General features: G+C 41.5%; 1 protein-coding gene across 1 annotated transcript; it reads right to left on the bottom strand.

Moving 5' to 3' along the window:
* Nucleotides 1–5,474: 5,474 nt before the first annotated feature.
* On the bottom strand, nt 5,475–14,984 carry LOC310709394 (acidic mammalian chitinase-like). The gene is made up of 11 exons (XM_083509010.1): nt 14,851–14,984; nt 13,600–13,629; nt 13,277–13,478; nt 12,590–12,646; nt 11,102–11,267; nt 9,878–10,002; nt 8,632–8,755; nt 8,313–8,498; nt 7,601–7,720; nt 6,465–6,606; nt 5,475–5,836 (listed from the first exon to the last, which is right to left on the bottom strand). The coding sequence occupies exons 1-11, from the start codon at nt 14,873–14,875 to the stop codon at nt 5,568–5,570; spliced, it is 1,446 nt and encodes a 481-aa protein (XP_083365136.1). The 5' UTR covers nt 14,876–14,984; the 3' UTR covers nt 5,475–5,567.
* Between the last annotated feature and the right edge of the window lie 1,886 nt (nt 14,985–16,870).

Below are 16,870 nucleotides of genomic sequence, written 5' to 3'. Positions count from 1 at the left end.
AGGTGATTGGGACATTCATCTAAAATTATTGGCATGCAACAAATTCCACTACTAGAACAAAGGCACAATTAAAAAACCAAACTTAAGAAAACATGGTTATCATTATTTTTTATTTTACCAGTGCCATTGGGATCCTGGTGGAATTAGATTACAGTGTTTAAGTCTCTTTAATTGAATGATAACATATAGAAGTCAGGATTCTATATTTGCTGTACCAGTTTGCTTTTGATTACACTTATAAATTGAGAACAGTTATATAACCTGTTTACTGAGGACTTCCAGCTGTTTGTCCCAGTTACCTGATTGTTCTCTTGCAAAACTGAACTGTGTGCATGTATTTTGTCTCTTTGAGGGGGCCGATCTAGGGTGAAGGGGAGAGAAGTGACTAGAGGAGAAGGTTCCCCCAGCATCAAGAATCTAGATGTGTCCAGAAGCCTAGAAAGGTTTGCAACCATGCATATAAATGGACAACTGACGATTCCTTAATTAGTGAGAAATTACAAGGATCTCCCAACCAGGAATACTCTCTGCTTCCCTGGACTAGGTTTAACAAAACCATGGTTAGAAAACTGGTTCTCAAGTCTTGTTAGGCTTTCCTGTGTCACAGGAGTAGAACCTGTGACCCTCCAAATAATACTGGACTACAGCTCCTATAAGGGACGTGGGTGGTGCTGTGGGTTAAACCACAGAGCCTAGGACTTGCCGATCAGAAGGTCGGCAGTTTGAATCCCCGCGACGTTGCTCGGTCCCTGCTCCTGCCAACCTAGCAGTTCGAAAGCACGTCAAAGTGCAAGTAGATCAACAGGTACCGCTCTGGCGGGAAGGTAAACGGCGTTTCCATGCGCTGCTCTAGTTCGCCAGAAGTGGCTTAGTCATGCTGGCCACATGACCCGGAAGCTGTACGCCGGCTCCCTCGGCCAATAAAGCGAGATGAGCGCCACAACCCCAGAGTTGGCCACAACTGGACCTAATGGTCAGGGGTCCCTTTACCTTTTTACAGCTCCTATCACCATTGAAGAAAAAGAAGAAGAAGAAGAGGAGGAGGAGTTTGGATTTGATTTCCCACTTTATCACTACCTGAAGGAGTTTCAAAGCGGCTAACATTCTCCTTTCCCTTCCTCCCCCACAACAAACACTCTGTGAGGTGAGAGAGGCTGAGAGACTTCAGAGACGTGTGACTAGCCCAAGGTCACCCAGCAGCTGCATGTGGAGGAGCGGAGACACGAACCCGGTTCACCAGATTATGAGTCTACCGCTCTTAACCACTACACCACACTGATCATGCTGGCTGGAGTGTATGGGAGCAGAAGAATCTGCTGGATCAGGGCAAAGGTCCTTCTAATCCAGTATCCTGTTCTCACAGTGTCCAGTCAGATGTCCATAAACAGGATCCGAGTGCAACAACACTCCACTTGTGATTCCCAGCAACTGGTATTCAGAGACATGTTGCCTCCAACAGTAGAGGTGGAATGTAATCCGTGTGGCTTGTACCCTCCATGAATTTATCTTACCCTCTTTTAAAGCCATTCACATTGGTGGCCATCACTGCTTCTTGTTGGAGCAAATTCTATAGTTTAATTATGTACTGTGTGAAGAGGTCCCTGTGGTTTTTTTGTCTGTCCTAAATCTTCCAACATTCACCTTCATTGAATGACGCCAAGTTCTAATGTTCTGAGAGAGGGAAAAAAACTCTATCCACTTTCTCTACATGCATAATTTTATACACCTATATCATGTCACCACTTACATGACTTTTCTCTAAATTAATTAACATGGTATTGACCTTTTTCATAGCTGCCACACACTAGGTAAACATCTTAATCAAGCTACCCACTATGATGCCAAGGTCTCCTTCCTCACCAGTCAACTCCAGTTCAGACCCCATGAGTATGTGTATGAAATTAAGATTTTTTTGTCACAGTGTGCATCATTTTACACTTATGTACTCTGGGGAGATCCTTTTGGAGCTCTTCACAATCTCTTTTTGTTTTAACCATGCTGAACAATTTGACATTAGCAATCTTGGCTTCCTCGCTGCTCACCTCTAACTCCAGATTATTTATGAACAAGTTAAGAAGCATAGATCCAAATACTGACCCTTGGAGGACTCCACTCTATTTACCCCTCTATTATCCATTTATTCCTACTCTCTCCTTCCTGTTTCTTAACCAGTTACCAGTCCACAAGAAGACCTCTTCTTTCATAACTGCTAAGCTTACTCAGAAGTGTTTGATGAAGCCTTTTATCAAAAGCATTTTTGGGGTGAGTTGGTGTCCAAGAACTTCTGAAGAGCACAGATTTCCTACCCCTGTCCTAAGTGAACCACTAACTTCTTCTCCATTGTGGTGATTGAGAAAAAGTCATCTTTTAAAAAGGAACATATGGTGTCAACAAGTGTTGCATTACAGGATCTGCTGAGGAAGTCAGGAGTTCCTCTATTCTAGGGACTACAGAACTCAATAAGCGTCACTTTCAGGTGACCTTTTTATTGACTTGTTCGCACAAAGTTTGTGAGGAGGTCATATGACATTTGTTCCTTGAACATTCATTCAGCTTTGTTGTGGAGGTTATTATATGATATCACATTAATCAATAATTATAACCACACTTTCCAATAACTTTTCCTGCTACAAAGGTCCATTTTTAAAAAAGTAAGCTTGTTGTGCAAGAGCACCAAATACACTTTAATTGCGCTGCTTGAATTTACCCAGTATGCAACTGAATCCCACCCACAAAATAGTGACAGTACGTAAGTGTCGTATCTGATGGATTTTCTACTTGGAATGCTATATCCCACTACAGTTTAGGCATGGCAAATTATTTCAGCTACTTGCGCAAAACAGCTGTGTTTCAGGATCCATAACAGGAAAGAAAGAATTAACATAAAAGGTGAGGTTATGCAATGATCTAGCCATGCTGTGTGCCTGGTTTCACAGTGAAACTAACAATCAAGCAGACCAATGAATTGAATGCTGGCTTGAGCTAACAGTTTTGCTTGTTTCCTGTTTTCCTCGTCAACATTTTGCAATTTGTAAATTATATGGTATAAAAAATAATATTTTTGAGTTGAGTTTCAAATTCAGATTGTTACTGAAGAATTGCCTTAACACTAGAAATTCAAATGTTTCAGAGTTGTCAGCATGCCTTTGTCTTGATTTTGGTAGAAATCAAATGTGAAGCCTCATAATAATCTGTCAATAGTCAAATACCATCTACCTTTACACAAAAAAATGTCTAATAGAATCAAGTGTCAGTTATCAAATACTATTTTGTTTATTTCATACAGCTGCTGTAGTGCCAGCCACTGGGTCAAGAGAGGGTGAGCAGGGCAGGATAAGATAGTGGGAAGATCCTTAAGAAGCAGGAGATATGCCGTTGAGGAGCACCAGTTGCCCCATCATGAATGTCTCAAGTTGGCTGTGGTCATGAGCTTTCTTTGCCCAAAAGTCTTGGTACTGAATGTGAAATGACCAAACAGGGCCAGCCTGTGAATGTGTCTGTGGCTGGCATTGGTAGCCCATTAGGGAACATAGCATGGATGCATGTTCCCAACTGTGCTGGACATAACACTGCCACACCCTTCTGTCTAATGTGTCCACATTTGTGTGATGGCATTTTAACAACCAAAACCACAATTTCTTTGAGGAAGAATGTATATAGTTGTAGGCAGTGCTTCCCTCGCCCCCCAAAAATGTTTAGGGGTACTCTCATTTTCCTACTCATATTGAAATACTGCCCCTCAATCTCTCTCTCTCTCTCTCTCTCCTCTTAGATTCACAAAATGTTTAGGGATATGCATACCCCCCCCCCCAGAAAAAAGCAATGGTTGTAGGGATGGGGGTGAAATTCTATTGTGCTTGCATTTAAAAATGAACCTAATGAATTTGCACTTTCCAAAACAATATGAAAACTGAAAAACTGCCATCCTGCAAAATTCACACTTAGCTGAATTTTGTACTGCAGTTATTCAACCAATGTTTCCAAGAGTGCACATACTAGGGGAAAATGGGCATAAAAATGCATTTCTTAGTGAAAGTAACATACAAAAATGCATTATATTAAGAGAAAATTCTTGCAAAAATGTGTGCATTAGTCAAGGTTTACATGTTTATTAGGAGAAAGTGGAACAAAAATGCTGAAGAATTTTCTTGAGGATTTTTTAAAAACCACAAATTTCTGCAGAAAAGTGGAGGACTAAATTGAAGTTTGGGGAAAATGGGAAATGGAGAGATCCTTCCATTCCTAATGCTTGAAATGTTTCCATGTTGGACTTGGAAAGTTTTTGTAGATCCCCCCCCCCTTGTTGTTTCCCTGTGTGTTGGTGATGGCAATTCACACATTGCACCAAAGGACGAAATACATTATCAACAAAAATGACAGAAGATTACACAGATCTGCATAAAACTAGCAAATGTTGATTTGTATGTATAGGTACATCTCAGCATAGTGCAGAAGAACATGACAGGGTGACCTGGGTGCCTGTTCAGTCCACTGTCCAGGTGCTGACTTCAAGGCCCCTGCTCTCTCTTCTTACTGTTATTTGTCTTTAAACCAGACTTGGGTTGGAAGACCCTTCAGATGGAGGATATTTTGAAACAGAGGCTTGTCCTCTCTCTGACAGCTCTTCAAATGAAAGTCTGCCCTCTGGAAAGCAGGACATATGGCCACACTAGGCCTGAATTCATTAAAAGTTGTTGCTAATTGAGGTCTTTATATGTTGTAGTGGCAGTCAAGAAAAGCATTGAGGATTGGGGGAAGTTAGAGGGAATAAACGATTTAATTGCATTTGGTCACCCGATTGCTACAATCCCAGAAATAGCATCCAAAGGGGTAGCTGGGTACATACTATGCCTTTAAAGCACATTTGAATAACATTCTTTCCTTCAAAGAATTCTGGGCATTGTAGATTGTTAAGGGTTGCTGGGAGTTATAGCTTTCTGAGGAGTAAACCGCAACCCCCATAATTCTTTAAGGAAAAGAATGTGCTTTAAACATGTAGTACTGTATATACACAGCCTTACTATGCCTGTTGTAACAAAATCAACAAAGAATGCTGTAGCACCTTTTATAGTTTGTGGAGTGTGTGAATAGAGGATTTTTCCTCACTGTAGGAAAATGGTGATCTGCAGACTCCAACAAGAACACTATGCTGCTACATTTATTTCCCTATATCTAACTAAATATTTACATGAGATCTCCATACATTGTCCCAGAATTGTAATCTTTGTCATGATTTTCTCTTGCAGCATGTTTTATATTCCTAGCTTGACAGTTTTCTTGCATGTTTCATTGGACACTTTTGGGATGGTAAAAATGTTCAATGTGTTTTCAAAGCAAACAAATAAATTAAATAAATCACACATTTGATCTAGTATGGTGTGTTTTTTTTACAGCACTGCAAGAAAATGTAATTGAAGTACTTGATTCAACGGGAAGAAATACTGAATTTGTGCAGAAGAAACCACAGACTATGATTTGAATGCAATGCATCTTTATTTATCAATGCTGAATTCTTTCCTTGCTGTTTACTCCAGTGGAAGGAGTGTGTACTACTCTGGCTGTTCTCTTCATGCCCAGTTGCAGCAGGAGCAGCTGGCATCAAATACAAGGCCACTCTGGCAATATTGTTGGTAGGTCTTCCCATTCACACAATGGTAGAAGCTATTCTTGTCAGTGGGATCTGGGTAGAGGCCACTGGCTTTTCCGTTGCAGAAGTTGCCACCAGAGCTTCCACTTCCACTTCCACCAGAGCTTCCACCACCAGATGGGGCTGCTGTTGTAGCCTGGGCAGGCTGATTAGCATTAGTGCCAAGGGTTGTTGCAGGCACCTTACAGTCTGAAAGGAAGATGAGAATGGCGTTAGAACTTTAGGAACACAGAAGGCTGCCTTAAACTGAGTCAGACCTTTGGGAATATCTTTCAATATTGCCTGCACTAGGAGCGAGGAACAAAAGTCTCATAAACACAAACCTCATTCAAGGAGAATTTAAAATTTAACGTGGCAAAAGAAGCCCTGGCCAGACTAGACATGACATTAACCGCATCTTTGCAAAAATATAACCAGCAGAGAATGTATGCAGGATAATGACTGGGGCTGCAGCCCATGTAGAGGGGGGGAAATGTAACCTTTCCCTCCACTGTGAAAATTCAGCTAGTATTTGCATTGAGAGGAAGGCGTCCAAAGTAAGTATGGACTTCAGAGGAGGGATTTCCTAAGGACCATAGCAGAAGAGGAAAGTGTTAAATTCCGCCTCCCATCTGCTGAAATCCAGATAATTATCATCACACCCAGTGGCTTTTTCAGTACTGGACCAGCCATACTGCCTCAAAAGAAGTGAGCCAAAGAGGACAGAGATGAACACACAATAAGAGTCAGTAGCACTATTTCACATACAGACAAAACAAAGGTTTCTGGGCATGCCAGGCACTTTGTTCTATCCTGCCAACAGGAGTATGCTACTCACTTGGTGTGGTGACTCCCAATCCAGATTTCAAGGCATTCATCAGGGGGTATTTGCCTTCCCCGCAGAATGTGCCAGTGAAGTCATCCAAGTCAATAGCCCAGACCATGGCTCCTCCGAAGTTGTTCTCCAACAGCCACTTAGCCTGTGAGTTAGACGGTTAAGCATTATGTAATAAATGAGAACCAGAGCTATCTTTCCCTTGAGTTGCTAAGATAGAGAGCATAAACGGCCTGACTCTATACTCCAGATTTGTGGTCTGTAACTTTTAAAGCTGCAGTTACAGGAAATAGGTTAAGGAATTACAGTACATAAATCCTAAACAGATAGTCTGAAATCCTAACCATATTGGAGAAAAAAAGCCAGCTGAACTATAAGGAGTTTACTTTTTTTTAAAAACACACACAACAGACTTGGGTTTGCACTGTCAGATGCATGAAACACAGTTAATCAAGTTTTTTATTTATTTATTTAGGGAGAAAGTACTATATAATTGTTCCACTATCCCCAGTTTTCCTGGGTGTGTGTACTTGGGTGCAGTTTTCTTTCTACAGTGGTACCTCTGGTTACATATGTTTGAGGTTACATACGCTTCAGGTTACAGACTCTGCTAACCCAGAAATATTACCTCGGGTTAAGAACTTTGCTTCAGGATGAGAACAGAAATCGTGCAGTGGCGGCACAGCGGAGCAGGAGGCCCCGTTAGCTAAAGTGGTGCTTCAGGTTAAGAACAGACCTCCAGAACGAATTAAGTTCTTAACCCGAGGTACCACTGTATATGGTCATGGGAGACTTAAGATGTTGTGCAATATTTTCATATTCTTTACAAATATACAGGCAGAGTATAAATATACAGGTGGAACATAATGGATACTACCCCCCCCCCCAATTAGGCTTCTAAAAGGGAGGGTGGGGGGAGCTTGTTCCTCTTGAGCTCCCTAGAAATCCTTCTGCTCTGATCTTTCAGACTCAACACAGTCTAAACCTGTGGTTTTTTCAAAGACAGCTTGATGGCATCACGCTCCACAGGAATGGGGAAGGTGGGAGAAGAAAGGCAAGATGCCTTCCAGGAGGAGCCTCTGGCCATTTTAGAAGAGTGCTGAATAAGGGCAGAATATGGAGACAATAAACAGGCTTACCTTGATACCAAAACTCTTGGGGTTATCATAGCCAATCCACTGATTTCCTTTATAAGCATAAGGGACTTCCTGGGGAGCATTCCACACAACAGTGGCACCCTCCTTCAAGAAGGTACAGACCTGTGGAGACAAGTATCTTGGATTAAGCCAATGAAAGTGTTTGATCTAGTTACCCAAGGCTAGCTAAACTATGTTGGGTTATTTACACCCATTTCCAGAAATCATATGAGTGTTTGTTAGCTGTGAGTGGGAGAGAAATGTGGAAATCTTAGTTGGCCTTAGAATTTTATTAGGGAAACAAGGCAGATGCACAAAATTTCATTCCTTCCAACCATGTCAGCTCCAACAGTGCAAAGAGTGGCTTGCACATTGCCATAGTTTAAAGCAGGCTGATGGGCGTTTTAAGTCCAAAACATCTGGAGGGCACCAGGATAGCAGATGCTGGCTTAAAAACAGCACACTTTCTGAATGCGAGAATTGGCCATTATGCTCCTTGGCACAGAAAGCAACAAATAAACACCCATTCAAAAACAGGAACATGAAACTATACAGAAATAAACTGGGTAACTATATTGGCTCACAAGTGCAATATCCAGATGCAAAACTGCATCAGTAGTACATAAAAAGCTATAATTAAAAAAATGAAAATGCAGGACATCATGATAACTAACCAATGTTCAGGATCGCTGCAAGAACTAGGCCACAGTTTTACCTCAAAATAGGCCAGCGTCCCAGCTGCTTGGGTGTAGGCACCACCTCTCCCTGGCCCAGAGGTTGGTGCATCCAGGCCATGGTTAGAAGGGTTGCTCAGGGTGAAGGTGCGAGCATAGGCTCCAAATCCCACCATCAGCTTCTCAGCTGGTGCGCCATTCTTCTTCCAGTAGTTCATAGCATAGTCCTGGTGGGAAGAACATTGAGGAGGCAATCAGAAGGCGAATCATGGGACAATTCTGAACTACATATTCAGCAGCTGAATATGTAGGGTATGATTGATGATAAAGGAAACCCTTAATTTCTGTTCAGTCTCTCACCACATTGAAGTAAATATAGGAGCCTTGGTCTTCAGGGCCTGCATACAGAGGGCTGTTCTCACCAGTGAAACCTTCCCAGGATCCTCTGAGGTCATAAGTCATTACATTGATCAGATCCATGTACCTTGGAGGGATGTGAGGGAAGCAAATAGGCAAATATATCAGTCCAGAAATTTATTTCCCTCTAATGAAAACTTTGGACCCTTTCCTCATATGTGTTTACTCTGTTAACTAAGCATTGCCACTTCTATTAGAGAAAAGGGGAGAATCGTGGCTGTTGCACATTTCTATCTATCAATTTCAGTGTATTCAACATTACAATTCATTTAAATTTAGGCAAATTTAAAACTGGCCATTTGGCATGCATTGATGCTGTCGTGTCCCCCCCGAAAATGTATCAGATTTCAGTTGGTTAGGATTCTAGCCAGGAGGCTAGAATCCTAACCATCTCCGGTGATTCTCAGGTCCCTATCTTGTTTGATCCCATGATTCAAATTGATTAGTAAGAAGGCAAAGTGTCTTGCTTCTGCAATAGAGTTTAATTGTTAATATTAATACAATGTAGATATTGCCAAGTTCCCAGTCACTGAGCATGGGGCAGCCTGTCAAGATTTGTAGGGTATAGATGCAATACACACAAGATCCACACAGAGACTTTCATTAATCGCTTCAGCATTATTGCTAATGTTTGTTTTTGTCACTGGTGAACACAGTAATATGCTCCAATGCACACATTAATAAGCTGTTACGTATCTACTTCAGACCATGCTGAAGGATGTAAAGAATTCTGTGCTGAAACATAATTTGGCCTGTGCATGTCCTCTGCCACATAAGTCACATTCTTTCCTCTTTCCTGAACTGACAAGTATAGGCAAGATCACAGGCAGATACAGTAGTGCTGAGCCATAGAAATAACCACTGATTGCCTGATATGTGACCAGGACACCAGCCATCATATTCTGGATTTTTCTTATTAGTGTTTGGCAAAGTGAGGAGGCACCCACTCCAACTTAAGAAGATCTCAACTTTTACCATAGTGGGTAATCACTGCAGCAGAAGTCCTAAGCTATGGTGCAATTGCCATAATGACCAGTCTACCCCAATGCCAGTGTCTTTCCACTGTGTACTCCTGTCTCCTCTTAGGAACATAGGAAACTGCCTTATACCAAATGAAACCATTGGGCCAGCTACCTCCGTATTGTCTATGCTAGCTCACAATGAGCCAAGATATCCACATGCAACTTACTTAGACATCTCTGGGATCTGGTAAGCAGTCTCAATGGTGCCCACACCAGCAGACACAGCTGCAGAGATCAACAGTCTGGGCTTGTTGGTTTGAGAAGCCTCCTGTTCAAAAGCTTCATACATTTCCTGTTATTGGAAGAAGTGAATTGTCACAAGCTACTCCAGGTCTGGATCGAGGGTAGGGGGCAAGAGGCGGCAAGTGCCCCAGGAGGTAGGTTGGGGTGGTGGAAAAACTACAGACGCTGTGCCTGCTCCTGTGTGTGTATGGATGTGTGGAATGGTGGTCAAGGGGGAAATAATTATTTATCCTTTTCAACCTCCCCCCTGCTGCTGGAGTAAGCACACTTGGAGGGATAAAGGGAGCAGCAGTGCAGGCATTTGCTTCTAAGAGAAAATTTGTAGCTCCAGCACTAAGCTACTCTTTTAAGAACACACACACACCCTTATCTGAGTTTTTAAAATCTTCATTGTCTGGTTGAGACTCTTAATCTCAGGGTCATGGTTTTTTAAAAAATGTTTAAAATGCTTGGCTTTGCGGACATAATGAAGTGATGTTCCGGAATGTAAGGCACTGGGTAACTAAGAAAATTGGGTTGTATTCAACGTAGCACTAAGTGGCTCCTTGCATAAGCAGAATGACTTCCACTTGCTTGATGGAACTTTCTCCACTTTCTGCATGCTCCCCTGCCAAAAAAATCTGTTCTGGGTCCCCCGTCTAACTTTCCACAGTAGAGATGGGGATGGTGTTGGGCATGCACAGGGGGTGGGGGGAGTGGGCAGAAGCTGAAGTCATTCCACTCATGCAGTTATTTAATCAAAAACTGTAATCACAGTCTCACTTCCCTCTATATCCACTTCTGAAGCTCTCTACCCACCATTTGCCTCAAACTATGAGCATCACAAATGCTGTTAATATTTCTGAGATGCAGATTATTGGAACACGAACAGGGTACTCAGCTACATTAGTAAATAAAAAGTATTTTATATTTCCCATAATAAAGTTCACAACTCAATTTCCTGAAACACTTTTTTGATGTGTCTAGATGCAGCCCAGGAAAGAATGAGAAAAAAGGTATCCTACCCTAAAGACATGGAGGTGTTATTATATCTGTTTTAGTGATTGCGTTGCCTAGACAAATAGCACTGGGTAAAATTCCAGAACAAACCTCCTTTCACTGCTATATTAGTCACCCAGATACAGAGAGAGCACATTGCCGAAGCCAACCTTGAGTAAGACTGTGAAAAGTTGTTGGGTGTCAGCGGGGCTGCCTCTGTTGCCAGGGTACTCCCAGTCAATATCCAACCCATCAAAGCCGTACTTGCGCAGGAAGGAGATGGCAGACTGAATGAAAGTCTGGCGGTTCTGAGCAGAGGAAACCATGTCAGAAAACCTGCAAAGAGGAAGGTTGGAATGATCAGTTCCACAAATCTGAAACCATAGAGCTTAATTAGATCTGCTGCTGATGGTCTGAGCTAGCTTTCACCAACCTAGTGCTTTCCAGATACTTTGATTATTGCAAACAGCATTGCCTTTTGAGATTGTTAAGTTCTGAATTCCACAGACTTCAGGAGGGATGGGGAACCTTCAGCCCTCCAGATGTTGGTCTCCACCTCTGGTCACCCCTGACCATTGCCCATGCTGACTGTTGTTCATGGGAATTTTGGAGTCCAAAAGTAGCTGGAGAGTCATAGGTTTCCCTCCCCAAACTAGAGGTTTTGATTTCCTGCTCCATAATGCTATCCCTGATTTAGATAAGAAGAAGATATCTTCAGTCACTTAACCTTAAAATCCAAATATTTATTCTTTCCTGATAATATTCCTCACATCTCTTAAGGCATGTTAATTTCCCACATGCATACAAAGGTGTTAAGTGTGATATTTACTGTTATCCCATTTTATCTCCTCAACAACCCTGCAAGATAGGTTAGTCTGGGTGACAGTGACTTGCCCAAGGCCACCCAGTGAATTCCATAGCTGAGCAAGGATTTCAACCCAAGTGTCTCCAGTCCAAGTCCAATTGCATTGGCTGTGAACCGGAGTTCCCTCCCTTCTGAGGAACAGCTTACATTAATCTTCATTGTTTGGACTTGAAGATACTTTCCTGTTGTTCCTGGTAGCGTACCCAGCATATCCAGACCCCTTCTCGTGGTAAAAATGTGTATCTATGGATTTAATCCAGTACAGAGATGTGTGTATGTATCTTGTGAGATGAAAGTTGCCCCCTGCCCCTGGAAGTTGCTTTTTCTGACTACTTGGAAGCAGAAACATGGAATCTACTTCCAGATGCACACAAGGAGCAGGAAACAAAAAGAGAGACACAGGGAGCATCCTCACAATACACAACTCTCACACACATCTACATACATGTGACTAGATTTGTACATGTAAAAGTGGTCCTTGGCTTCTTTAATCTAGAACCATACTACACTAGTTAAGGAGCTGGAAGAAGGGAAAACAGTTCTCAGATGTGCTAATTTATGGGCCAGGGAAATAGAACAGCTAATGTAGAGCAAGGTTGGAGACGGTGCTAAACAATATGTCCAGGTGGAACAGAGGACAGGGTGCCTGCACCAGTTGTGTAGAAGAGGAAATTTCAGCAGTTGTGGAGGTTCTCTCTTCTGGTCAGCTATGAAAGGCACAGGGGCCCTGTCCTCTTTTTCACCTGATCATCCTAGTGCTAAATATGGGAGGGGATCTCCTAGAGGAACTTACTTTTGGGTACCGAAGTTCCAGCCTCCAACAGACAGCAAGGTTTTCAGGTCAGGATTGCTGTAAACAAATTATTTGGAAGGTCATTACATTAAATATGCAAACAGTTACAAGTGGGCTGTCTTTAAAAAGAAAGAATTGAAATATCCACACAAACTTTACAAGCAGGGATAGATCCAAAGAGAATTCCTGTACCCTTTAAGAATTGCATAGAAAGGGCGATTGTTAATATAAAAATGCAACAGATGGTGAGATCTAATTGGACATTTGCTTCTCATTCCTCTCTACACTCCCTCAGAATCTGGGGAGTTGCGAGAGTTTTGGAGCAAATTTAGGGGGGAGCCTGTCCAGGGCTTCAAGAAACCAGAAAGCAAATTGTAAAAGTTTGTTTCTGTTGTGAAAGTGGGCAGAAATTTGCCTGGAGAAAGGAGCAGACACACCCATTTATTACTTTCTTTTCCCTTCTGTATCATATATGTCTGATTTTTGCTAATATGAAAGGTATATTACTGAAATGGAATAGGAAATGCAAAAATTAGGCATAAGCCATAGAAAAACATGGAGCTAAAGTTGCATGGAAGTTCATGGGATTTAAACTTAATACTCAATCCCCATTTATTTCACTGGAAATTAATTCTCTTGACTCTGCCCCTTGTGTTGAATGTTATATGTCAAACTGCTGAATCTTACTAGGTTTTGAGTCCATTGATGCCACCGTAGAGAGCCACATCATTGTACTCGATGGTCTGGATCTGGTTGTTTGCCATGCCCGCGAAAGCATAGATGACATGAGTACATAGGCATGGGTCAAGATCTTCGGGCATATAACGTGCAATACCAGGTCTATACTGGCACCAGTTGGTGAAGTAGCAGACAATATTGGTAGATGCACCTGCAATTTGGAAGGTTAAAGTCAACCAAAGCATTCAAATTTCCTACTAGAGGAGAAGCTTCTTTTAGGTATTGCTTTTTATGGAATAAAATAAAATAAAAAGAAATTTGCTACAACTTACCCAGCTGCACATGCAGCAGGAGAGCCAGACCTATGAAAGAAAAGTTCCATTGTTAGTCAAACACAAAAGCTAGTCATGTATATTTCTTAGTTCACCCCAACTACAAGTCAGTGAACAGATCTACACTACAATCTTGCATTGTCTGCATCAGTGTCATGGCTTCCCCCAACAGAATCACGGAAAGCGTAGTTTGTTAAGGGTGCTGATCAATTGAGAATACTTTGTTATAGATCCCTAGGCTTTCTCACCCATGGTTTCTTTGAGAGACAGCATTACTCCTAAGCCTGTTTAAGTCAGTGGTGTTCTCATCAGGTGGTTTTGCTGTAGATCTCTGAAGCTTTTGAAACAAGCCATGGGTTTGTCCTGATATATTGCAAGCAATGGTTACTGGCTTGATGAGACAGACAATTCAGTTTGTTATATGTTGTGGTCCTGTCTTAGATGTATGATAAATAAATACTTGGATTCTGGGATCCTGGCATAGATATAATGGGTGAAAATTCACATTTATGAGGAAAACATGGGGTTCCCCAAATCCTGTTTCCTAAATAAGGCAGCGATGGGGAACAATTCCAGATGTTGCTGGACTGCAGCTCCCATCAGTCTCAGCCATCATTGCCAATGGTCAGGGATGATGGGAGTTGTAGCCCAGCAATCTGCCCCACCAGTCCACCTCTGTCTCCTTCAAGTGTCCTCCACCTTGACGTTATCTCAGCAAATGCAGGATTGGGAATATGTGGTTGCTGAGATACTGTGTAGCTTTACCCAGACTCATTGGTTGCTGTAAAAAGATATTGTGGGTCACCTACCCTAGTTCCACATGTTAAAAAAATTATTGAGACTTAAGAGACATCCTGAGAAATTTCCCTCAGTCTCTTAAAACTCTAGAGCAAGGAATTCTAAAATTTATTCTAATCTATGCCTGTTCTTACTGTTGGAAGCATTTCTTGTCATCCAGCCTAAAAACATCTGTTATAATTTGTTTTTATTCTTATGTTTTTAGTAAGAGGCCTATTTTTTCCTAAACCATCACAGTTTCTAGTCAATTTATGAACATTTTCTAGAATGGCCATCAAATTACTATAGCTAGGTAGTCTATAGATGTACATGGACAGAAAGACTGCCTGAAAGTAAGCTAGGTCAGACTAGAATAGTGTGTTGATGAAGGCAGAGAACAACAAAAAGAGATAGATTGACAGAGAGATGGAAACTTTTGCCAGCTCAGTGGTAAGTTGAGCCTGTCCTACTCACCAGTCAGAAGGAGTAGTTTGCCCATTTTGATACCTGTGTACTAGGTTGTTTCATCTTCTGTTTCCTTTTTATAAGAAACATTTAGTTCCCACCTCCTTCCGAACACATGTGACTTCAGATGCCCTCACCCCCCAAAATTAAATAGAAAGTTAATATGTAATCATTGGTAGACACAACTAAAGTAAATTACTATACCGACCGTCCTCTTCACCTTGGAATATTATCTTTCATCCCAATCTTCTGAAGTTTGGGATTAAGCAGGCATGCATTGAAAGAGGAAGGTTATTTTTGCATCCCAGATCCTAAATCAATGTTATACCCTTCCACTCAAAATTTACCAAAGATATTGGGTATTGGATAAGGAAGGCAAACATATGTATCAGTAAGATTTGCTTATGTAATTACAGTGTTGAAAATGGACCATTTAATTGCAGAGAAATGACATTGGAAACAAATCCACGAGCCCTTAGTGAGGCATGAGAGATAACAGCTATTTGTGAAGCAAATTAATTATTGGTTCAGGCCAGTTTCTAATCAACTGCCACCAAGAATTAAAGTACTATGGCTGTGCATAGGCATGCATGTACAAATTCCATTCACGCCCAAAGCATATCATCCTCAGTAACACATATTTCCCCCAATTTTAATTAGAATATAAATTTAAAATAAGCATTTATACATTTTCTCCATACTCAAAATCAACTCCAAGCCATAAGATTTCCAAGTGGAATATTTTGATTCAATAACACATTACAATCGGATAAAAAAATTTCCAGCTTTCAATATCATTTAACCTAATCCTGTTTCTTCTTTCCTCCCAAATCTAATTAAGGGAATAAATTTCAACACATGCAGAGTCGTTTCAATTATCGTAGTCTATTTTTAAATCAAGGTTGTAATTCTCTACTTCCTTACCTGGGAGGAAGTCCCATTTAACCAATATCTGAGCCAATGTGTCTTATATCTGAGCCAATGTGTCAAGGGTTGCACTGTTTAGAACCATTTGATGCTTTACATTTATATGTTACTTCAGTTCGCGCCATTATTAAATTAGCAGCCAACACTCCTTATGGTGCAGTGCCTGCTGTGGAGAACCACTCCAGCAATTGTCACTCTGTGAGAGAAACAGGGTCTCCTAACAAGTCTCGGCACATTTAACAAACTATACAGTTATTTTGGCCCCTGAGACAGGGTATCTCATTACTTCCTCTCCCTCTTCCTGGCAGTAGAAATACAAATAAACAATGCATTAGCTAACAGTCCTCTGCCCTTTCATAACACCCCAAATCAGCTGCCTGAGCTAGTGTGTTATTCTGCTTAATGGTAGGGCTTAGTACTGCTGCATTCACATTGACAGTGATGGAGTGTTTACTAGTGTTGCATCTCATATTTTATTTGCTGGTCTCTAATTTGTAGCTAGGCTGATGCTGTGAAGGGTCATAGCTCAGAGGTAGAGCATCTGCTCTTCATGCAGAAGGTCCCAAGTTCAATCCCAGTCAGGTTTGATCCTTGGCTGGAAGAGACTCCTATCTGAAATCCTGGAGGACCACTTCCAGTCAATACAGACAATATTGAGTCAAATGGGCCAATGGTGTGATTTAGTATAAGGCAACTTTCTATGTTCTATTGCAGCACTTGAATAAGGTCTTGCATCCCCTGCCGTCAGAGGTTGCTTAAATAATGGGAGTTGTCAGAGAGAGGGCTAAAAAGGCTCCCTGAACATGCTGCTCACAGCCATCTGCTGCCATTGTGTCATTCTCCTTCCCCACCCCAACTCATCTGTCTTCCTGCTGTTACTACATCCTTGTGCAAATTAATTGAAACAAACAATGAATGTAGTAGTTTGTTGTACAAAACTCACATATACATGTACAAAACTCATATATACGTACATTAGTAATGGATATGACCTCCGCTATTTTTAAGCAGCATTTGAACATGGTTTGGCATGGAGTCTACTAGTTTCGAACAGTCACTGTTGATTTTCAGATCCCTGTACCACACTTGAATCAGCACCTGA

This window comes from Podarcis liolepis (genome assembly GCF_965112155.1).
Source record: "Podarcis liolepis genome assembly, chromosome: 6".
Taxonomy (NCBI): Eukaryota; Metazoa; Chordata; class Lepidosauria; order Squamata; family Lacertidae; genus Podarcis; species Podarcis liolepis.
The sequence above is the reverse complement of the archived record's forward strand: the minus strand, read 5'-3'. Positions and strand labels throughout refer to the sequence as shown.